Raw genomic sequence first — 25,813 nt, forward strand, 5'->3', positions numbered from 1 at the left:
CATTTCTGCTTGATTCTATTAAGAATTATCTTAAGAAGTAGCTTGAGAGAGTGGCTCATGAGACTAATTAGTCTAAAGTCTTTACATGATGATGTATTAGGCTTTTTTGGGAGTGGAATAAATGTAGACTCTAACCATATCTGTGGCATCATGCCAGTCTCGTATATATGGTTATAGATGTTTGTTAGTTGTGAGACATTGTCGTCATCCAGAAGTTTGAGCCAGTCTGATGGTATTTGGTCAGGGCCTGGAGATTTCCCATTTTTGCTCTGTTTGATGGCTTTCTCTACTTCCGCTTTTAAAATACTAGGACCAGTATTCGTATACTTTGTGGTGTTAAGTGGTGGCCTCGTATCCAGGAAGAGCTCTTTTATATAGTTAGTCCATTCTTCCTTTTTTTTCATCCAAGTCGAGAATTATTTTACCTTTGGAGTTTCTCATAAAGTGAGGAGTTCTTTTTCTCTGAGTGTAGGTAATTTCTTTAAGCTTTTTATGTATATTAAACTCGTCATGTTTTCTTTGTATTTCTTCCATTTCACGACATCTTTGTTCCATCCAGTCCTCTTTTGCTCGCTTAACCTCGTATCTTATTTGTCGATATATCTCTCTATACCGAATCTCGTCTTTGTTTTTCCAATTTCTTCTTTGTTGAATAAGGTCTAGTATTTTATCGGTCATCCAATCCTTTTTCTTTATTGGGTCTTTTTCTGGTTTCAAAACTTCGTTTGCTATGGTGACCATGGCGGAATTCATGATATCTAGATTTTGACCGATATTTTCTTGTCCAGATCTTTCTAACTGTTTTTTAATCTCACATATTAAAGATACAATGGTGAAATTAGGTGAAATTTGAAAAATTTTACCAAAAATTTGAGTTGTATTAAATAATTATTTCGTTGTGAATCGAAACAAGAGCAGTATTATTTTAGTTAGTTCAGAGAGCGCCAAAAGTGCTCTAAATTAGTTTCGACTCTTGTTAGAGTCTCTTCAGAGAGCACATATTTGATTCTCTCTGATCCACTAAAACTCTGGATGTCAGCCTCTACCCACAAACGAAAGATTACGATGATATGGATGCGGACGTGGTGGCATCTGCTAAAGACGAACGAAAGTTTTACTTTTAATATTAACAATATTAAAAATAAAACTTTATCAGAACTAATCTTCCGGTTACACCATTCGTGGCTTCTAAAATTTGCAAGCCAACGAATCTCCGGAGTAAAGAGGGAGGTCTATCAAGTTGCATCTCACTACCCGCCTGTCCAGCACGGCAAAATTCGAACAAAAATTAGTTCCCAATACTCAGAATAGGAGTAGAACTAATAAAAATAATAAATAATCATTTCGTTGTGAATCGAAACAAGAGCAGTCTTATTTGTTAGTTCAGAGAGCGCCAAAATTTGAGTTTTGTTTGGACCCCCCTCAAGCACATTTCCTGGCTACGTGCCTGCTCTACTATGTGCTTATACGTATTTTCTAATTCTGAAAAATGTGCTTCTCCTTTCAACTGTTTCAAAGCAGCACTCGTTCGAATTCTCTAGACAAATTAATATCTCCAACTCGATAAAAACGATATCAATCTTTAGAATCCAAAGATTTTTCCCTCAACTAGGTACCTCGTGCAAAGTTTATATGATACTGCTACTCGTTACTTACAGAAACTGGAATCTTTTCGGACACAAGAAGTTTGGACTTTTCGACTCGGTCTCGTTTTCGTCCCATACGATTCTGCTTCCACGGTCACCAAATTAACCTTCCGATGACCAACCTTTTTTTGTTACACGGATGACCAAGGGGGGGAAAATGACCCCAGGTCAAAAATGTCAAAAATGACAATTAACAAAAAAATAAAGTTTTTTTTTTAATTTTTAATTTTTTTTGGCATGGACTTTATGTCATTCAGCCAGTCACAACATGAGTATTAGTGTCATGTGTAGTGTGTATGTTGAGTAAGTGTCTTGTTACTTTGCAAAGTCGACGTCATTAGACGCTATTTTACTAAACATCAACTTCAGAATATATTTTTTATTCGTAAAATATCGGGAATTTTTTTTATTTCAAAATATGAGGATATCTAGAATGATATTAAAGTCAAATAAAAAAATAATGAGTTAAAATTAAAAATACTTTTGAATTTATTAAAGAAAAACATACGCTGGGGTCACAATTTCCCCCGCTTGGTCATCCGAAGGTTAACACACGTTGCACAAATACACTACTTTCAAACTGGACTGATTTCTTTCGATGGTAATAACACAATGATTTCCTTTTCTCTTATCAATTTTAAACTCACCACTCCATGCTCCTTCCGTCGCTCTCATAGCCAATCACACGCATTCACCAAACATCGCTACCTTATTTTCTTAAGAAACAATAGTATTGTATACAAAACTTCTTTTTTCTAAATTTCTAGGAGATATTAAAATTATTTTTATTTACAATCTGAAAAAACCCTATACCTTAAACTAAACAAATTTGTTTACTATCATTTCTTTCTAAGAAACCATATAGAAAGCATTGTCTATTGTTAAATCTACCTCGGTATACATTAAAGCTTTCTAAACAACCGCTCTAGTCTGTTCTTTTGAAATTTATAAAAGTTCGTAGAAACTCTACCACTAAAATTTTACTCTTCTGCGAAACACTTCTTACTGCTAAATTATTTTATTTGCAAAATTTGACCATATACAGGGCAACGAAAATCTACGGTCTCGTGGTCTTTGACATAAAATTATTTTTCAAATTCTCCCCATAAAAATTATTTAACAATATATTGTTTTTTAAGGGTTCGAACATAATTTTGGGAAACGACTTAGTATTGATTTTAATCAACCGTATGATTATGCATCTATAATGCATTATAGCCGTAAAATGCATTCTAAAAATGGCAAAAAGACAATAGAACCAAAGGTAAGCGATCTATATTAACATAAATAATATCTAGTAGCAAAAATTGAGATCATTGTAAAGTTGTCATTTTGTAATGTATCTTTCATATTTATACTTTATTTAGATTGCCGAGATAGATTTTTATCGGGGTTTATATTTAAGGTAAGTGAGCTAAATATTGCCATGCTAAGACTTATTATTTTTTATTAAATACAAATTTATTTGAAATAACCTGTAAATTTATTAAACAAGTAACAAACATGTTTATAGTCTAATTTCTAAACAATTATAAAAATAAAGGAATCAAAGAAATATATATTCTTCTTTTTTTTAAACGATTGCCAACTGGCAATATTTGGAACCTATACCCTTAATATTGCCACAGTACTGGCAATAAAAGGAACAGGTATTTTGTTAATAAATATAAGTAATAATATTAAACCTTAACATTTATTAAACTAATGTGAGACATTGACTCATTTGACCATATTGCCACAGTATACTGGCAATAAAAAGAACAGGTATTTTGTTAATAAATATAAGTAATAATATTGAACCTTAATATTTAAAAAATTTAATGTGGGACATTGACTATTTTTAAGAACAATTGGGGCATATGAATTTTTTCTTATCATGTTTAGTAAGACCCATACACTCTTCATGCACGTATTGGCCACATGCAAGACATAATCTCATATCAGCCTGGCGGTCGTCATTACATACATGACAGAACATGATTCACTACTTTTTAAATTCTTGTTTATTTTCTTTTTATTATTTTCTTTGTTCAGATTGTCTTGTTCTTTTTGACGTTTGTTTATTTTCTTTTCTTCCTGTTCTTTGTTGTTGTCTTTTGATTTTTCTTGTTGTTTGGAAGGTTCTTTGTTACTTTTACCTTTGGGTGGTTTTTCAATCGCTGTAGAAAATAAATCCTTCGTAACTTCTTGAACTTTGCTATTAATTGCTGGTTTTTGCTTTGTAGCAGTTCTCTTGATTAGGGGCGAAATTAGTAAGCCCATACCTTTAAAAGAAGTGTCTGGTTCTGGAACTTTTTCGGGAGTGAATGGTACCATATTTTCATCTTCGCTGTTTATATCATCAGATGTAGGTACTATCATGAACACTGAAATCTGACTCAGAATGAGACGACTCGCTATATAAACGAAGACGTTTTGTTGATTTTTTATTACTTATTCCACTTGTGCAGGGACCGTTTTCATCAACTGTAGAAGTTGATGGCTTATTTACGTTGTTATCGTCGACGTCTAGTGGTTCTAACATATTGTCTTCAATATGCGTTCTAAGACTGGGTGCAAATGCTGATTCAGGTATGATTTCTGGGTTAAACGGAAATATTCCAGTTGCTTTGAACCCAGAGATGATGTTAGCTGGTATCATCGCTTTTAACTAAACTTTACTAAATATCTCACCAAATCGCATTTTGGTTAATTTTTCCCAGGTTGAGTTATCAAAAAATTTAAAACCTTTTGATCCCAAAAAGACTGATCTTTTAAAGTCTGCTTTATCCATAGGCTGCAGTTCATGCGTTGGTGTTACTTGGAAGACAAAATAAAGTAACACCATAATTTTCTGCAGCTTCAACAATACTTATGTCATGTCCAGATGCGATTTTGCATCATCGAATATCAGGAGTGTGGGTCCTGCATTCTTATACTTTGCAAAATGTGCTAGCCATGAAATAAACGCCTCATTTGTCATGTTCCCTTTCTGTGTCATTATTACAGTTAATCCTGGTGGTAGATGATCATTCCATTCAGGCTTCAATCTCTTCCCTTTGGAAATAATGAACGGTGGGATGGCTTGCTCCAGGGCATTTCCACAACCCACAATACTAACATTTTCACCGTGTTCAGGCGCTGTCAAGTGGATACGTTTAGCACCTTTCTTGGCCAATACGGATATGCTGTTTATGGATCGTTAGACGGCAACCTTTCTCGTCAATATTGTAAACGTTTTCAGGTTTATCAAACAATTCCAATACGACTAGTTTCATTTCTTTTTATCTCACAACTTAATACGTTTTCCATTTTTTGTGCTATTTTGCCGGTTATTAGCGCGCTCATCACTGTATATATTGTGCTGAAGGGTGCTTTTTATTTTTTAAGGGTGAAAACTACCCCTTATTACCAAAATCTATAAAAAAGCTTAAAATGAGTGAAATTTGTTAAGATGCATTATGGTAGGGGAGCACAAGCGGTGATTTATGCAGTTACTCGAGGGCGTCTGATTATCACATGGGGAGAAACCTTGTACCTTGTAAATATACCCCTACCATATATTGGATCTTAATACAGGGGAGTTCGTTAAGGGAGGTCCAAAAAAATTTATCTTTAGAAAAACTCGAAATCGTCAGATTAAGATAAGGTAAGTTAAGTACATGCAGAACAGTGTGTATTTAAAAAATCTGACGGTTCGAGCGGGGCGTAAGAAAATGGGTGAGCTACAAAGTTTCACAAGAAAAAGGCGAATATTTCGAAAAATAAACGTTAAATCGAACAACTAAAAAATTCGTGTTCAATATTTTTCAAAAATCTATCGAATAATACCAAACACGATCCCCACGGAGAGGTTGGGGGGGGGGGGGTAAATTTAAAATTTTAAATAGGAGATCGAAAAACTACAAAATGAACGTATTCAACATTTTTGAAAAATCTATCGAATGATACCAAACACAACCCCCCACGGAGGTGGGGTGGGGGATACTTCAAAAACTTTAATAGGAGCCCCCATTTTTATTTCAGATTTGGATTCTTTACGTAAAAATAACTAACTTTTATTCCAGACATTTTTTGGATTATGGATAGATGGCGCTATAATCGGAAAAAACGATTGTTGGAAATTGAACATTAAATAAAAAAATGGAAAGCCCCCACTTAAATGGAAAACCTTACTTAACTTTTTTTATTTTTTAGAACCTAATCTTCACAACCCAATAGGTCCCCATAACGCTCGAGTGACTACAAATTTAGCATACTTTCCTCCCGTTTTTTTCCTTCCTAGAAGCCATCCGTACATGCACCCTGGTGCCGCCCAAAATCCTGACAGCCAAAATCCTGACGGCAAAAACACCGACACGCCAGAATCCCGGCACTCCAGAATCCCGACAGGCCAGAATCCCGACATGCAACAATCCTCGCATAAGTAGAAATTCCGACCACCACATTTTGTTTAGTAACAAAAATTAAAAAACAGATGGCCATAAACAAAAAACAAGAACTACATGTAATTATATGTTAAGGTTGATATGAAGCCTCAATTAATTTGTTTCTGATCCTAGAGATGGCGCTACTGTAGCATGTTAGCGTGTTAGTGTGGTAATATTTTCAACTTAATTGTAGATTTCTACATGATGACTCAGTAATAATGTAGAAACCTGGGCCTGGATTCCGTGCACTGTAGATATCTACAGTCGCCTTCTATCGATGTCACATGGTGTCGTCACTTCGCTCTGAATGATACTCTCTCTATGCTAATATTTAACTCTATGATTTTTAGCTTTAATTGAATTATTTTCTAGTCTAGTTTTGCTAGGTTATACTCTAATTGATGCTGAAGTGACACTTAGTAAAACAAGAAAATATTTGAATTAAAACTAAAAATTCAAATATTTTCATGACAATTGCCATCGACAGAAAGCTACTGTATATATATATATATATATATATATATATATATATATATATATATATATATATATCTGTATATCTACAGTGCACGGAATCTAGGCCCTGAACACGTTTTTATCCTTACACCATCTTCTATGCCTTACACCCATTGGCTCAATTGGCTTTGTTGCCAAATTGTTTAGACAGTAATTTTATCAAGGCCTAATAACAATGTAATGTTAGCAAGAAACATTTAGTCCGTGATGTGAGGCCGCTCCCGTCTGAAAAAAAAATATGATTCGGTTTCTCTGCGGATTCCTGTTCAAAAATGTTCCCTTTAAGGAAATATGAAGAGTGCAGGGCGAACTTTTTGGCGAGAAATTGTTTAAACAATTTTTTTTAAAGAAATTCAAAAGATTACTCTTTTTTGCTCCGGAAAATATTTTTTAGGTTTTTTGGCCATTCTAAACAAGAAAGGTATCGTGTCATTTTTCTCAAAAGTTGATAGTTTTCAAGTTAGGGGCAATTTAAAATCTGAAAAATGCGATAATACGCATTTTAGAAGCTTAAAAACTCAGATTTATTATATCTGAATATATCTATAATAAAATTCTGAAGAGTAGTCGGTTCTATCTTCAATTTAGACCGTTCTTTTTAAAATGTTGTTATGCGTCCATCCAATTTTAATGCCGGTGCGGCTATTTTAACAGTCTTCTATTTTGCACCGGAAAATATTTTTTTAGGTTTTTCTGGTAATACTAAATTAAAAAAGTTTCTTTTCATTGTTCTGACAAGTTAACAGTTTTTGAGTTATAAGCGATTTAAAATCTGAAAAATGAGAACATACGCATATTATAGCGTGAACATACGATTGAGTTGCACTAAATACCAATTAACTTCTCATTAGCGGAAGTTACAGTTGATTCATATGCCGGATTTATACTCAGCTATTGCCACTACTGCTGCCGCTGACGGAAATATTGCCCGAAATACGATATCGATGCGAGTGAGGTGTTTACATCAGTTCCTCGCCAATATCTTCACAACTCATTACCGAATGACTAACAAGAAAGGAATGTGATGACAGCATCGTCTTGCTCCCTTACTCACTTGCCGCTTTGCCGGCGGCAAGTGAAAGAGAGAGAGAGTAGTTGAATGTGAATACCCACTCGTCCTCGCGCTACCTCCCTTTGACTTCCGCCACAGAAAACCGACTCTTTGGGTATGCAGGTGCAATGGCAATAGCATGACGAGCAGCAGCGCGAGTGAGCTATTTACACATTCACGCTGCCCACTTCCCTGTCCAATTCCCTGTCGAACAGTGCTGTGAGTATAAATCCGGTAATAGACGTAATATATTATATTAACACTGTTATATTTATAATATTGTTAATATAAATATTATTCTACCACTTCAGTTGGATGAGTTAAGATAAATTAAGCAATTCTGCAATTTTCGTAACAAGATACAACTGCACACATCTCGCGCGAAGAGCAATCACACAAGTGGTTTCGATGTTATCCATTGCAAAACTGATGTAATTCAGCGACTTTTAAATCGCAGCGGAGGCACCCTCTATATTTTCTGCGACAGCGATTTTTTTGTCGCCGCAGCTACAAATCGCAAGTGGAGTTGTAGCCATAGTGCGAGGGGTGGCAGGTTGCAGCCTAAGAGTCGAGTGGGCATAATTGATAATTAAAAAACAACGATTTACATTGAAATAAGCCCCAATTACTCATCCAACTTTTAAAATTGAATGTCTAAACTTCAAGTTAGGTACTTGGCAACTTCAAAAATAATAATTTACATAGGAATTTGCAAACCTCGAATATGTGTATCTTTCAAATTTTCAAATTTTAAATCCCTTGTAACTCGAAAACTGTCAACTTCTCATGCAGGAAAATGAGAAGAGATCTTTTTTAGATAAAAAATGAGAAGAGATCTAAATAATGTTTTCCATGGCAAAAAAGGAGATTGTTGAAATACAGCTTACCGCATTGGCAATAAAATCGGATGGACGCGCATTAATAACAATTAAAAAACAACGGTATAAATTGAAGTTAGACCCGATTACTGAGAAAGAAAGAAACTTATCAAACCTGTCGGGATTCTGGCCTGTCGGGATTTTGGCCTGTCGGTATTCTGGCGTGTCGGGATTTTGACCGTCGGGATTGTAGCTGTCGGGATTTTGGCTGTCGTGCACCCTGGTCGCACTGCAACTTTTCAGCTTATTGTGCTTTCTTCCATTCGTTCTCATGACAGCCAAATCCAATATAGTAGTGCCCTTCACTAGCCTGTAACGGTCCATTAGGTTAGTGCCATATACTGTCGGACTTGGTCTGCAGTCCCCATATATTGCTTGTCTCTTGCGGCCCAGAGCCTCGCAATCGCACAATAAATGTCTGACTGTCTCGGTCTCTCTACTGAATAGTCTGAAACTGAGATCTCCGTTATATAGTCCTATCGTGTGTAGGTGTCCTTTTACTGGAAAGTGTCTATTTAAGAAACCTGTAGTGATTTTGAGCTGATTACTGTTCATATTAAACAGTTCTTCAGCTCTTTTTGCGCATGTCAGGTATAAATCTCTTCGCATGCTTTTGCGTGGGAATTTCTTCCCAGTATTCTTTGTGCTGTCTTCGCATCTAGCCTCTTAATCGGCCTCTGATTGTGCTTTTGGGCACTCCCAGTGCCGGTTCTGGACCGAAGTATCTTGTTGCTGATCCTCGTCTAGCAAGTCCATCAGCTTTCAACTCCAGGCACCCAAATGAGTTTTACCTAATTATGTTCCGCCAGAGTGTCAAGTTCTTCGCGACATTCCCATGCAAGCTTTGAGGTTATCTTTAGGTTCTTTAAAGCCCTCAAGGCTTTGCAGTTGTGTATAACTTTACACACCCTATCAAAATAGCTGTCAAAATGACAGTGTTGCCATTTAAGAAAATCAACGATGACGTCATATCTCTAAATTGGGACACCCTGTATACATTATTATTATATGTCAAAAAGGTCAATTTGATATACTAATCGACGGGTCTGAGCATTTTTCAAAAAAACAGTTAGTATTTTAATTATTGAATATATTCCAAATTACAGATATAACTTTGTTATTTTCTATTATCTTGTAAATGGTAGAGAATAAAAATTTGATATTTTGTAGTTATGTATAACTTTACAAACCCTATCAAATTAGCTATCAAAATGACAGTGTTGCCATTTAAGAAAATCGACGATGACGTCATATCTCTAAATTGGGACACCCTGTATACATTATTATTGAATGTCAAAAAGGACAATTTGAAATACTAATCGAAGGGTCTGAGCATTTTCCAAAAAAACAATTAGTATTTGAGATAGTGAATTTATTCCACTATATTCCTATATATTCCACTTTGTATATATATATATATATATATATATATATATATATATATATATATATATGTAAAGAGAAATCCCGACATACAATACTGCTGTCGAGATTCTCTTTAATTTAAGTTTGAAGCAAGTAGCTGAGACACTAGCCAAGTAGCAAGATAAAGTGAAGTGACAGTGACAAAATGTCATGAATAAACTTTCATAAAATTACTTAATGTCATAAATGATTAAGAATTTTTTAACGTAGAATAATAAGCTTAAATTGTTGTTTCTTTGTATTTTCAGGTAGTATAATTTTAAGTTTGTAAATATTGTAAAATTAATAAACTTTGTATTTTCAGAGCAACATCAATTTAGTTTAAAAAAAGTCAAAAGTCACAAGTCCCAATCTATAGTGGTGTAAAAAGTAACATATTACAAAACAACAATTTTGCTTAAGTACACTCAAAAATGGAAAAATTAAGGTTTGACTTTAAAATGGTAGGAGCACAAGATGGAAAAACAAATATGATGTGTATAACTTCAATTGGCACACCAGATGGAAAAACCTTTTTATTACCAGACGAGTTTCAGCTTCAGCCAGCGAATTTGCACAAAGAAGTGTGCAAAACACAGGTATATGCAAGAATAAAAAACTCTATAAAGAAAAGAAATAAATCTAGAAAAGTGTGGATAACCTTAATAGAAGAATTATCAAAAATCTATCTAGATGAAGATGAAAATTTATATTTTGAGAATCAATATTTAGAAGAACTGACAGAGAGTGATAGTGAACCCACATCAGATGTTCAAGTTGACACAATACAAAAACTATTGGAAAAACTGATGGAAAATAAAGAACAGACATCTGAAATTCAGAATTTAAGCAAGATAGCAAAAGATTTTATGATTGAAAAATTTGATGGAAAAAATATAAACGCAAACCAATGGCTATCTGAATTTGAAAGAGAATGCGAACGTTGTTTAATTCTAGAAGAAAAGAAAAAGATTGAAATTTTAAAATTTTTCCTTGAAAAGGCAAGTATAGACTGGTACAGCTGTATGATACTAAAATTTACAGTAGAATCAGATTGGGAAGACTGGAAAAATAATTTTTGTGAAACTTTTGGAAGTAAAGGGTGGTCTCAAATCCGATATGCTCACACATTTAAATACCAGACTGGTTCCTTATTAGAATATGCAATAAAAAAGGAAAAGCTACTACTGCAGGTGAGTAAATCCATTGACACAAGCACATTAATAGATTTAATAGCCATTGGCCTACCAAATAATGTTGCAGATAAAATTGATAGAGAAATATTACAAGGTACCCAAGATTTGTACAATGAGATAGGTAAACTTGAACACCTTGCAACTAGAAGTCTAATGAAAAAGAAAAAATATGCAGAAAATAAATTCAAACAATCAGAGGAAAAAACTCCTTGTAAAATATGTGAAAATGCAAATAGAGGAAAACGGTTCCATTCTGAGGAGAATTGCTGGTTGAAAGAAAAAAAAGATAAAGCTGGTCAAGTGAGGACAATAAATAACAATGCAATGTTAGAAGTGGAATTGAGCAACGAGAATCCAAAAAACTTACAATAATACCATTAATTGTGTTCAACGTAAAAATAAACAACATACTGAATGTGAATGCACTGTATGATCCAGGATCCAATGTGTCACTGATAAATTCAAAAATATTGAAAATAAAACAGAAGGAATGGAATAATAAACATTCAGTTAATCTAAACACAATTAATGGTAGTTCAAAAACAAAAGGTATGGTTACATTAAAATTAAAAATTTTAGACGTTGAAAATCAAATGAATGTTTTTGTTATAGAAAATGAAGAATGTAAGTATGATTTTTTAGCTGGTTTGGACTGTTGTTTAAAATTTAATATAAGTCATAATGAGAGACTAGAGATTATACATAACAATGATAGAAATATAGAATCACCAGAAAAAGGTAAATATGTCAAAATTCCTGATGTACTAGGTGACAAACAAAAAAGAATATAAAATTAATTTCAATGAAAATTTAAATATTGATCAATTTGAAATAGAAAAAAATCATCTAGATTTAGATAAACAAGTTAAAATTGAAGAAATAATTGATAAATATGCAACGGTATTTGCCAAGGATAAATATGATGTTGGTACAGTTAAAGATTATGAAGCCCACATTGATCTAATGGTAGAAAAATACTGTTACAAACGCCCCTACAGATGCACAATGGAGGACAGAAAAGAGATAGAAAATCAAGTAGCAAAATTATTGGAAAAGGGTTTAATTGAAGAATCATACAGTCCTTTTGCTGCTCCTGTTACATTGGCATATAAAAAAGAAGAGGGGAAAAAATCAAGACTGTGTATAGACTTTAGAGAACTTAACAAAATAGTCACACCTCAATCACAGCCTTTTCCATTGATAGAAGATTTAATAATAAAAACAGTAAACTGTAATTACTTTACAACATTAGATATTAACTCTGCGTTCTGGTCAATTCCAATGAAAATTGAAGATAAACATAAAACAGCATTTGTAACACAAGAGGGACACTTCCAATGGACCTGTCTACCATTTGGATTGAAGACATCACCAGCCATTTTCCAAAGAATACTGAGTAACATAATAAGAAAATATAAAATGTCAGATTTTGCAATAAACTTTATTGATGATATTATAATATTCTCTAAGACATTCACAGATCACATTTCACATATATCTACATTATTGGAAACAATTATGAAAGAAGGGTTTAAACTAAAATTCTCAAAATGCTCATTTGCGAAAAATAGCGCAAAATATTTGGGTCATATACTCGAAAATAATTCGGTGAGACCATTAAAAGATTACCTGACCGCTGTAAAAGATTTTCCAGTTCCGGAAAAGAAAAAAAAATATCCGTCAATTTTTGGGAAAAATAAATTTTCATCAAAAATTTATACCACACAGAGCAGTTATACTTGAACCGCTATATAACCTATTAAGGAAAGATGTTAAGTTCATCTGGACAAAAGAATTTCAAGAAGCCTTCGATAAGATAAAAAAATTGGTTGTGTTCACAACCAATTCTGAAGATATTTGACCCAAACGTCCCAATTAAAATCTACACAGATGCATGCATGATTGATGTGGGAGCTGTGCTAAAACAGGACGATGAAAATGGTAATAGTAGACCAGTGGCATATTTTTCAAAAAAATTAACAGAAGCACAAAAAAAGAAAAAAGCAATATATCTAGAATGCTTAGCCATAAAAGAAGCTGTAAAATATTGGCAACATTGGCTAATGGGCAAAGAATTTAAGGTATATTCTGACCATAAACCCTTAGAAAATATGAATTTTAAAGCTAGAACTGATGAAGAATTAGGTGATTTGGCTTACTACTTATCACAGTACAACTTTAGGGTTAAATATAATCCAGGGGCAACAAACCAAGAAGCGGACTGTCTGAGCAGAAATCCAGTATTAGAACCAGAGGAAAATTTGGACGATTTTCTTCAGTTTGTAAACCACTATTATAGTGATTTACAAATGAGTGAATCCATAAGAAAAATTAACTTAATAGATATCGCAGAGATACAACAAGATCAAAGAGATTTACACAATAGTAATTTGACATTTAAGAATGGAATCTATTATAGAAAAATAAGAAAAAGAGACAAAATTTTAATATCAGAAAATTTTAGTATAGATCTAATAAAAAGGACAAGATAACTCCATTTTATACAGCAAAAAACTTGTTAAAAAATATAAGGAAAATATGAAATAACTGTGAAATTTGTTTGAAAAACAAATCAAGAAGAAAACCCAAATATGGATGGATGTCACATTTAGGTCCAGCAAAACGACCATTTGAAATAGTTTCTATAGACACTGTTGGAGGATTTGGTGGATGTCGGTCAACAAAGAAGTACCTCCACATATTAATTGACCATTTTACAAGGTACGTTTATATTTTAACATCACAGAATCAAAGTGCAACGGACTTTATAAAATTGACAAAAATGGTAACAGACAATTACCAAGTCGACATAGTGTTAGCAGATCAATACCCTGGAATAAACTCGAAAGAATACAAACAATTTCTTAAGAATAATAATACAAAACTAGTATTCACTGCTGTTGATGCACCATTTTCCAATGGGCTGAATGAAAGAGTAAACCAAACGCTCGTAAATAAAATAAGATGTAAAATAAATGAAACAAAGAACAAAGTTGCATGGTCAACAGTTGCACAAAAATGTGTAGCAGCCTACAATAAAACAGAGCATACGATAACAAGGTTTACTCCAAAATATCTAGTAGAAGGTGAAAACACAAACATACTACCTGATGAAATAAGATCTACAGTCAAACAAGAAAAATTAAGTAAAGATAGAAAATTAGCATTGAAATATACATTAAAATCACATGAATGCAACAAAAGGAGATTTGATGCACATCGAAAAGACCTACAACTAAATGTTGGAGACCAAGTATACGTGGAAAATGGTAATAAATTAAACAGAGCAAAGCTAAACGAATTGCGAACTGGACCGTACACAATTAAGAAGAAATGGTCGAATTCTATCTACGAATTGGACACTGGACACAGTAAAGAAGAGTCAAACCTGTTCCACATTACAAAACTAACACCGTTGTTTGAAGAATCCAAAAATGACCACACAAATACCTGTCTAGTTCTCACCTGAAGGGGGGGAGATGTAAAGAGAAATCCCGACATACAATATCTGCTGTCGAGATTCTCTTTAATTTAAGTTTGAAGCAAGTAGCTGAGACACTAGCCAAGTAGCAAGATAAAGTGAAGTGACAGTGACAAAATGTCATGAATAAACTTTCTTAAAATTACTTAATGTCATAAATGATTAAGAATTTTTTAACGTAGAATAATAAGCTTAAATTGTTGTTTCTTTGTATTTTCAGGTAGTATAATTTTAAGTTTGTAAATATTGTAAAATTAATAAACTTTGTATTTTTAGAGCAACATCAATTTAGTTTAAAAAAAGTCAAAAGTCCCAAGTCCCAATCTATAGTGGTGTAAAAAGTAACATATTACATATATATATATATATATATATATATATATATATATATATATATATATATATATATCAAACAAATGAAATAGAGAATGTGGAAAAATCCCCTTACGAACAATTCACACATTATATATATATATATATATATATATATATATAAACGTCCAAGGAGTAATTGGGTTACTAGTAAATAAAAAAGTACTGAGATAACAGCTGGGAAAACCCTGGTACTGAGGAAGCAATGAAAGACATATATATATATATATATATATATATATATATATATATATATATTTATATTTATATAATATAATACAATTTTATAATTATATACTTTATATAGAACAGAATATACTGCTAAAGAGTTGTTCCGCCATATTGCCTTCCCCATTTATCCCGTGAAAGCGATCCCATCTACTTCACCTCATGTCACATGCCCTCCCTCCCACATCACTGGACTTAACACACCTTATTTCTGAGGTGTTGAATTAGAAATTTAGTTAGTGCAGATGTCAAGTTAGATAGTTTTTCAGTCGCTATCTAATTTGTAAACAAAGTTAGTATTTAAGTCTCTCCTATTAAGCTATTTATATAAAAATTAATAATTGTCAGTGTCAGTAGAAAAAGTAATAAAAAGTTGGAAAATTTGTAAATAAAACTAAATTTGATTGCATTTCTATTATTCAGTTGCAGCTAACCTAGTTTGATTGGTTTTTACTTCGAAACCTGGCAAATTAAGGAGTAAAACAAGATGAAGAAGTTAATCTAAAGTAAAAGTTATTACCCCAGGCTGTGGGTGAAAAAATGTGATATAATTCAGGAATTTTTGAAACCTATCAGGTGTTGTAAAGGACGATGCCAGGAATAACTTCTACTAAAATGTAACCAAAAATATTGTGCGCTTTTTTTTTAATTTCGATTTTCATTTGTTAAATTTGCAATTTTTATTGATTTTTAATTTTGTAGCTTAGGATATTGATTTTAGAGAAAAACTTTTTAATAGAAAGTTGTAGGAAATTAAAAAACCTACAATTTGAGCTATGGTAAGTTTAATTTCGTTAATTGGTTATTGCAAAACAGCCTGCGAAAAGTCCAAAATGGCCGTTTTTTACAATTGCATTATTTATTGTACAAATAATTTTTTTTTATTTTTTAAAGCTTTAAAATAAAGATCTTTCAATTCCAAACGTAAAAAAAAATTAAAGCCAGATTAACGAATTTGTTGCTTAGATATTATAAATTGTTTATCCCAAGAGGTAAAATGTCGAAGGCTATAACTTTTTGAAAAAAAATCGTAGAAAGTTGGTGAAACATCCAATCTCCTTCGAAAGAGTTATGTTTTCATATTCTGATGTAAATAAATGCGTAAAGCATTTTTAAACCTCTAATTTTTAGATTTGAAAATAAGGGGGCAAATTTCGTTATAAACATTTAGAGCTGAAGCGGCCCTGTATATCCTATGAGTTTCTAACTTACAGATTATTGTTGCTAAAGACGAAACGAAGATTTATAAAAAAATTAAAATTTTCTACAACCAACTGAAGCCGAGATAATTGTTTTTTTTTCTTAAACCATAGTGCCTTTATTTATAACAATTAAGACATTATTTTACAGTCATTGACTAAAGAAAGACTTATGTTATCTTAAAATAAAAATTATTATAAAATACAATCACATTTAATTATTTAAAATTATTTTTTAAATCGGTGCTTTTGCAAGCGGCCGAATTTTGCAAATCGCCCGGCTCGCTTCAAATCCGCGCGCTCGGAAAATTTTTACGTAACTTGTATTAAATGACAGAAAACAATTTAATAATACAGTAGAACCTCGATTATCCGTCAGGGCACCGGACCAAGGGTTTGACGGATAATCGAAAAGACGGTTAACAGAACATTAAAAAAAAATTTTAAATTCACAGTACACTCAAATTTCATTTGTATGGTTTGTTTGATAATATAAGAGGGATTTGTGTTCGTACAATCGAATCAATTTAAAATATTCTGAAATCTTTGTTTGTTTTACTGTTGCTTCACAATTTGCAACCGCTGAATTTCTTAATCGGCATAAGATCATGCAATTTACTTTACTGGCTTCTTCTTATTGAGAATACCACTCGAAGAATTATTGCATATGCGATGCAGCTTCACTAGTTTATTTACGCAAATCTTTGTCAGTTACAATAGGTTTATCAACATAGCTACAGTCAAATTCCAAGTCTGTGTCAGCTTCTGAATCTGTTTGATCCGCCTTTGTTGCCATTTCAACGATTTCTTTATCTGTCAGCAATGGACAGCCGCTTGTGTCCTCATCACAAATCAAATTACCTTTTTTTTATTTTTTTACCTTAAAATTTTTGCTTATGTAGTCAATACAACTTCTGTATGTACCCTGACGGTTAACAGAGGTGACGGTTAATGGAGAGACGGATAATCGAGGTTGCACTGTATTACCATTATAATATACAGTCTATTTACCACTGTATTTGTTTTTCTTGATAAACTTTTATATGTGAAATCCAAAAAGAATAGTCACTACAAGAAGAAAAAGTTTTATATTGTATATTATAGTCAGAAGTAACATTATTATTATTATATTTATATAACAATGAAAAAATTAAAAATATAGTTATATATTTCATATATATGTATCATTTTTGTAATATTATTTCTTCAGAAATGAAATTTCACATATAAAAGTTTATCACGAAAAACAAATACAGAGGTAAATAGATTGTATATTATAACGGTAATATTATTAAACTGTTTTTTGTCAAAATTTAATACAAGTTACGTAAAAATTTTCCGACCGCGCGGATTTGAAGCGAGCCGGGCGATTTGCAAAATTCGGCGGCTCGCAAAAGCACCGATTTTAAAAATAACTTTTTGTAATTAAATGTAATTATATTTTATAATAATTTTTATTTTAAGATAACATAAGTCTTTCTTTAGTCAATGACTGTAAAATAATTTCTTAATTGTTATAAATAAAGGCACTACGACTTAAGAAAAAGAAAACAATTATCTCGGCTTCAGTTGGTTGTAGAACATTTTTATTTTTTTATAAATCTTCGTTTTGTCTTCAGCAACAATAATCTGTAAGTTAGAAACTCATAGGATGTACAGGGCCGCTTCAGCTCTAAATGTTTATAACGAAATTTGCCTCCTTATTTGCAAACCCAAAAATTATCTCGGCTTCAGTTGGTCGTAGAAATTTTTTATTTCTTTATAAATATTTGTTTCATCTTTAGCAACAATAATCTGTAAGTTAAAAACTCATAGGATGTACAGGGCCGCTTCAGCTCTAAATGTTTATAACGAAATTTGCCCCCTTATTTTCAAACCCAAAAATTAGAGATTTAAAAATGGTTTACGCATTTTTTACATCAGAATATAAAAATATGAATCTTTCGAAAGAGATTAGATGATTCAATAACTTTGTACGATTTTTTTTCAAAAAGTTATAGCCTTCGACATTTGACCTCTTGTGATAAACAATTTATAATATCTAAGCAACAAATTCGTTAATCTGGCTTTACAATTTTTTTTTATGTTTGGAATTGAAAGATCTTCATTTTAAAGCATTAAAAAATAAAAAAAAATTATTTGTACAATAAATAATGCAATTGTAAAAAACGGCCATTTTGGACATTTCGCAGGCTGTTTTGCAATAACCAATTAACGAAATCAAACTTACCATAGCTCAAATTGTAGGTTTTTTAATTTACTACAACTTTCTATTAAAAAGTTTTTCTCTAAAATCAATATCCTAAGGTACAAAATTAAAAATCAATAAAAATTGCAAATATAACAAATGAAAATCGCAATTAAAAAAAAAGCGCACAATATTTTTGATTACATTTTAGTAGAAGTTATTCCTGGCATCATCCTTTACAACACCTGATAGATTGCAAAAATTCCTGAATTATATCCTGAAATCGACCTATTTTTCACCCACAGCCTGGGGTATATCTTGTTCGAAACATTTTGGTGCCGAAACCCGGGAGTCGAGGTAATTAAGAAGAGGTTAGCTGCTCTCCAAAGGAAGGAAACAGTCATTTTAAGTTCAAAGATAAACTACTGTCGACAACGATGTCAGCAAGCGAAGGTGAAAGTAAGCGGATATCAAGACCCCCTCCAAGAATGACATACAACGAATTTGGAAATCCAATAGATGCCCCAACTCCAGTGACAGTAAGACAACCAATAGTTAATTCAAGCCGAAAAATCTCATTGTCCAGAGCTTCATCAGTGTACTCAACAACTAGTAACCAGTCCGTAATCGACCTTAAAAAAGAATATGCCTCAAGAGACAAACTTTCCGAGACAAAGGAAAATATTGCTTAATTACAAATTAAGATCATAGAAGAAGAAGAAAAGGTTGAACAATGCACTAGGACTTTTCAACCTTGAAATAAATCTATCCAGAAGACTTGAGTGTACATGAGACTGAGAAGCTAGTCAATGTACAAAAAAACCAAAAAAGTAAAAAGACATTGAGTCATATTTAACTAAAACTACAAGGCCTTCAATCGTTAAGTTTAGTTCAAGAAGAGAAGCTTAAGAATCTTGAAGAGCTTAAAAAGAAAAAAGATGAAGCCATTCGACAATCAATCGCCGAAGACCAGTATTTAGGATTTGATGATGATGGCGAAGTCGTCGAAACCAATCATTCAAATGAAGTGAACATGCAAACTGAAGTGGAAGAGATACCACAAGTGAAGTGTCTACCAGAATCAAAAAATCTTCCAGTTGACCCAACTGATCTGATGGCTGAAGCGATTTCACAGATGTCTGCTACACTATCCTATTCTCGTAAACATGAGGAATTGCCAAAGTTCAATGGATGTTCAGAAGAGTGGCCACTATTCAAAGCAGAGTTTGATCGATCAACCAAAGAGTACAAAATTTACAATTCAATCAACATTCGAAGATTAAGAGAAGCTTTGAAAGGAGATGCCTTGGAGGCAGTTTTATTCCTGCTACCAAACATCAATAATGTGGAAAGCATCATGAAGACCCTAGAAGATAGGTTTGGACAACCAAAGTTTGTGATTGAAGGGTTATTAAAGAAAGCAAGAGCAGCCCCTTCTCCATCAGTAACCAAACCTGAAGCAGCAATCAAGTTCGGAATCGCCGCTCAAACATTAGTGGCAAGCATCACGTCCTATAAAAGTAGCTAGTACCTGTATTCTATTGAAATCCTGAGCACTCTGGTCAAAAGGATGTCGATATAAATGGAAACAGTGGTACAGCTGGCTTCGACAAGACACCTCAAGAGAAGAAAATCTAAAATATTTTTCACAATGGATTTCTATAAAACAGTCTTTAGCGTATCTTGTGTCAACTCCCACTACAGCTTCTGAAAATGCAAATGACAAGGATAGAAAGAAGAAGCAGACTCATTTTGGAACAGTATCAACTAACCCCAACCCGGATCGAAAAGAGTACTGTGTGTATTGCAAAATTAAAAATCATCATGTCGGTGACTGTCGAAAGTTTTCAACACTACCAACTAAGGAAAAAGACGAGTTTGCAAAGAAGAATCATATGTGCTTCCGTTGTTTAAAGAAAAATCACGCAGTCAAGAATTGCAAATCAAGAATTACTTGCAAAGTTGAAGGATGTAGAGGAAGGCATCATACATTCCTACATCCTTCAAGATTCAATGAAGTTCAAGAAAAAGATGAAGTCTTCCTTCAAGATCAATTAAAATCTCAACCTCCTTTAGCCTCACCAGCTGCTCATATGCACTGCCATCAGGGATCAGCTATAAATACGACGATTACGGAAGAAGGGCGTTGGGAAACAGGCTTAATGTGGAAAAATGATGTTCTACCTTTACCTTCGTCTGAAGAAATGGTAAGAAAGAGACTGTTAACCATGGAAAGGAAAGCTAATAAAAATCCAGCTTTTGCTAAGTTATACACAACCAATTTCCAAGAATATATTTCAGCTGGATTTCTCCAAAAGGTTAAAGTCGACCCTAACGAAACAGAGGAGAAGCGATGGTACTTACCTCATTTTTTTACCTTTCACCCGAGTAAAAAGTCAAGACTTGTATTTGATGCAGCTGCAAGAAGTAAACGAAAGTCATTTAATGATTTCGTTTACACTGGAACCGAACTGCTACAACAACTTGCTGCTGTTCTGATGAGATTCCGAAGACATCGATTTGCTATTTCTGAAGACATCAAGCAGATGTTTCACCAAGTTGCACTGAGAATAGAAGATCGACCAGCCCAGACGCTTTTGTATCGTGAAATGAATTGTAATCGAGAACTCCAACTTTACATCTGTTGTTTTTGTGATGCTAGCGAAGAAGTGTTTGCAGCTGTGGCTTACGTACGAGGTCATGCGAGAGGAAGCTTAAGTGTTTCAATCATTGCAGGAAAAGGAAAGGTAACAAGAGCCAAAGAAATGCTAATACCAAGATTGGAACTCGATGCTGCTGTTGAAGGAGCCAAGTTGAAGGCGTATGTGGATAAAGCTTTTGGACAAAGACTTAACTTTGCGAACTCTTTTCTATGGATTGATTCAAGAACTGTAATGTGTTGGTTGACTTCACGAACGGGAAGATTCAGCCAATATGTAACCAGTCGAGTAAACCTTATTCTGGACTACTCTACATTGGATCAGTGGAATTGGAACAACACTGAGGAAAATGTTGCCGATGATGCCACACGCTTAAGAGGCTCAACAAAGATGTCAACTTCTTGTCGTTGGCTCAATGGAAGCAGTTTTCTAAAATTGGAGCAAAATAAATGACCAATAATTTCGACATTACCAACCGCTGATGATAATATACTTGAGAAACGGGCAATAATCAACTTCATTCACGAGAGGGAGCCGTTACGGAAAATGCCTGTTCCGGATGTCAAGAAATATTCAACGTGTACTAAACTGATAATGAAAACAGCAAGATTCATCAGATCTTTTCGATTTAAGATTCAAAAAGTTGGAGAAGGTAATATGAGCCTTGCTGATGTGAAACGAGCTCAGCTACTTTGGGTGAAACAAGTTCAACTGGACTGTTTTGCTGAAGAAATAAAACAGTTGCTCCAGAAAGAAACCGTCTCCACTAAAAGTAAGCTTTATCAATTCATTCCATTTTTGAATGAAAACGGAGTCATGGTCGTGGAAATATTTAATTTTTTTTTATTATTTCAAATAAAAGTTCATACTTCCAAGAATATTCTCTGAAAATTTCAAAATAATCGGAGTAAAATTACCAGAGATACAGGGTGTTGAATATGCCTACCTTCGACTCGCGTTGCCGCGGCTTAGCGCCAGCACGCTTGAGCGTAGTGAGAAACGTTAAACAACTGTTTGCCTTCTCTTTTGTAGATTACTCCTCGATTTAAAAAACATATTCCAATATGCATCACTTTACGATTTGGCAGACAAATAAGAAGATGAAGATGCAGTTGTCAAAACTTTAAACGCATTTTTCTCAAAACTGCTTTTTCAAATGCGGTGGACATTGTAACTAAAAAACTACTGGGCCGATCTACCTGATATTTTGCACATATTTTCTTTAGACATTTCATGAGGTAACAACGTCGAGATATTTTTCTTTTTTTGCGTATTTTTTGTTCAACAATAATAAGTCTGTTGATTTTAACAAAATTTTTACCAAAAATTTCATTTTTTTGATTTCTGAGTGATACCAAAAATTCAAAAATCATTAAAAATAAAAAAACTCGACGTTGTGACCTCGTGAAACTCATAAGCTAATTAAATCTTTTTGAATTTTTTGTTTCGTATGATCGAGTGACGAGTTCTGATGTCCACCGCAAAATCCATTCTTTTGTGAGCTGCCTGTCAAAATTTGTCACCAATGGCTTATTTTCCAATATTTTGGATTGAATTTTTTTCTAAGCATTCTTTGAATTGTACTTAATATGCTTATTTAATTTAAAAATAAAATATTTGTACCAAAGCTTCGAAAAAAATTCACAAAAATGTGCTTGATATGTTGATTTCAAACCATACCCCCTCCTTAAGACAAGTTTCCACCCAGTTTGGATGGAAATCAATCAAGAAGATCGAAAATTTAAATAATTATTTAAATTTCATTAATGTCATTATTTTTCATTCATTTGGTTGATATTTGTAATTAATTTTAATTGGGACCCCTCCGTGGCTCAGTGGTAAGAGCGCCTGCCTTTGGATCGAAAAATCCGAAAGGTTGTGGGTTCGAATCTCACCAGGGTCAGAAATTTTTCATTTATTATAAATTAATAAATGAATATAGTTTCTGTCCTTGTGGGATCGGTACTAACCGGAGGGACCGCAGACGTTCGGATACAATTAGCGTCTCTTTGCAAAGACAATGACGTCGACTTTGCAAAGTAACAAGACACTTACTCAACACACACACTACACATGACACTAGGTACCTAACTGTTCAAAATTACCGTACCTACCATGCCAATGGCCATTAGTTGTCGAGGTATTAGCTAAATAAAAAAAAAATTTAATTGGTTGTAAATTTCTTTAAGATTAATTAATCTTAGAGAGGGAGAATGTTTCAGTCTGTTTAAACCATTTCTTTGGACTAATAACAATTAGAAATTTAGTTAGTGCAGATGTCAAGTTAGATAGTTTTTCAGTCGCTATCTAATTTGTAAACAATGTTAGTATTTTAAGTCTCTCCTATTCAGCTATTTATATATAAATTGATAATTGTCAGTGTCAGTAGAAAAAGTAATAAAAAGTTGGAAAATTTGTAAAAAGAACGAACTTTGACTGAGTTTCCATTAATTAGTTGCAGCTAACCTAAATTGATTGATTTTGACTTCAAACCTGGCAAGTTAAGGAGTAGAACAAGATAAAGAAGTTATTCTAGAGTAAAAGTTATCTTGTTCGAAATACATTTGGTCACGTCAATCGTCAATCTACGAACGAAACTATCTAACATTCTGAGATTACTAAAAGCATTTAATTGTCTGTAGTGCGTTCTCATAGCAAGACAAAGTCAATCTAGTCTTTGCATTTGTAAAATATGTAGTTGGAGGATTAAATTTATTGTTTTTCTTGTAACAGTCGTTTTTAATACTTTATATTGAGTTCAGTATGAAATTCAAATAGTTATATAAGTATGTATTCTCCTTTTCATGAACATTTTTCAGTGCGTCACAAATTATAGAAAAAAAGGTAAGTCCGTGATAATACACATTTATGACATTTATTCTAACGTGACATTTTAGTTAAATCTGACAGATGTCAAATTTTATTTTCAATTTGGAATAAAACCAAATCAATTGTGTCTATTGCATTTATAAAATGGTATTTTCTTCCATTTGTATAGTCTTATAAATTGTACAGAATATATTGATAATATTATTATTTTATTCAATAAATAATTCTTTTTTGATTATGGCGCCATCTATCGACAACTAGAATAATCACCGAACTAGAATAATTACCAAAGTATTCATAGACGTGCCTTTTTTTCTGTCACATACAATTTAATGCGTTAGAGAGAAATCGAAAAACTGTGATAAATAAAAAGTAAACTGTGATGTAAAAAGAATATTATATTTCATAAAGATGATTGTATGGTTTTAGACCATGCAGAACATTTTATAAATAATAACTTTTCTTCGTATTTTTTTTTTTCAATTAGAAGGATGTAATTGCATATTAGAATGTAGTTCTTAATTCCAAACAACTTTTTATAATAACAATTTTCAATATTGTGAAAAATAAAGCTACTTTACTATTGAGCGAAATTCATATTTTTTGATATACCTCGTATAATATTCATAAAATTTTATATCTGACGGTTAAGTCTTAGGTTTTAGACTATGAAGAATAACTTTTTTTCGTAAAATTAATAATAAAAAATATTCTATATGGTTCCTAATTACAGGGACATACTGTATATATTTTGAATTTTTTTAATTTCAATAATTCTTATTTGTAGGATAAATCATTTTTGGCCCACATGGGTCAACGAAAAGGATTATCGAAGATAGATATAACTAAAATAAATCTTATGTATAATTGTCCTGAAAAAACCGACGCCATTGTTAACTTGAAGAGAAGGTTGTACGTTGCGAGAAAAAATGAATATAAAAATTATTTACCCGATGATTCTGAAAACTAGTTTATTTCATTAATATATATTTATATTGATATATGTATATAACTAATAAAGTTTAATACAGATTTTGTTTTTACTTCTGACTATAAGGGGTAATATATACTAATATGTAAATGCTACATGTAGGGGTCGACAAGACAAGAATTCTTAAATCCAATCAAGACAAGAAATTAAAAAAAATCTTGTCTTGGCGTTTTTTTTTTGGCATCTTATATCTTGTCTTGACTCAAGAAATTTCAAGATCTTGAAATTTCTTGATTATCCGGTCCGGTGATTCACCGGCGACCTTTTTAATGGGTTGCGTGCTAATATATAGTCTGGTCGCAACATAAGGGGTCCCGTGGGAAATTCTAGCTCGCCGTGATTTTATGGTGCTATTATAGGTTTTTTGGGTCGCTGAATCCAATGAAAGTGGCCTGGAAGCCCCAATATGGTCAGTTTAATTGTTATTAACAAATTATGGTAAAATTAGGTATTTCTCAGATATTATTAGAAGCCCTGTAAAGACATTGGCAGTGCTAAGGTCTTCTCTGGTGTATTTTTGGTCGCTGAATCGAATGAGAGTAGTCGCGATTACTCAAAATATGTTCTTATTTTGTTGATAACAAAATAATTGATTATTCGCCGAAAAGCTCGAAATAATGCGCTATTTGCAGGAAATTTGTAGTCTTTTTCATAATATTTTTATATGCTAGATCGATTGCCACTAGTCGTGATAGCTTAAACCACGTTCCGACTTTGTTATTAATAGTAGGGGAGGAAAGTATGATAAAAACTATAGCGGGATAA

At 32.8% G+C, this 25,813-nt stretch overlaps 1 protein-coding gene across 1 annotated transcript in view; it reads left to right on the forward strand.

Annotated features, from left to right (window-relative positions):
• LOC126879790 (zinc metalloproteinase nas-7-like) overlaps window positions 1-25,089 on the forward strand; it is an 81,144-nt gene extending 56,055 nt beyond the window's left edge. The window contains exons 3-4 of the mRNA XM_050643052.1: window positions 2,786-2,910; window positions 24,845-25,089. Of these exons, the coding sequence (XP_050499009.1) occupies window positions 2,786-2,910; window positions 24,845-25,027 (308 nt within the window). The 3' untranslated portion in view covers window positions 25,028-25,089. The remainder of the gene's footprint in view (window positions 1-2,785; window positions 2,911-24,844) is intronic.
• The last annotated feature ends 724 nt before the right edge of the window (window positions 25,090-25,813 follow it).

Source organism: Diabrotica virgifera, chromosome 2 (genome assembly GCF_917563875.1).
Source record: "Diabrotica virgifera virgifera chromosome 2, PGI_DIABVI_V3a".
Lineage (NCBI taxonomy): Eukaryota > Metazoa > Arthropoda > Insecta > Coleoptera > Chrysomelidae > Diabrotica > Diabrotica virgifera.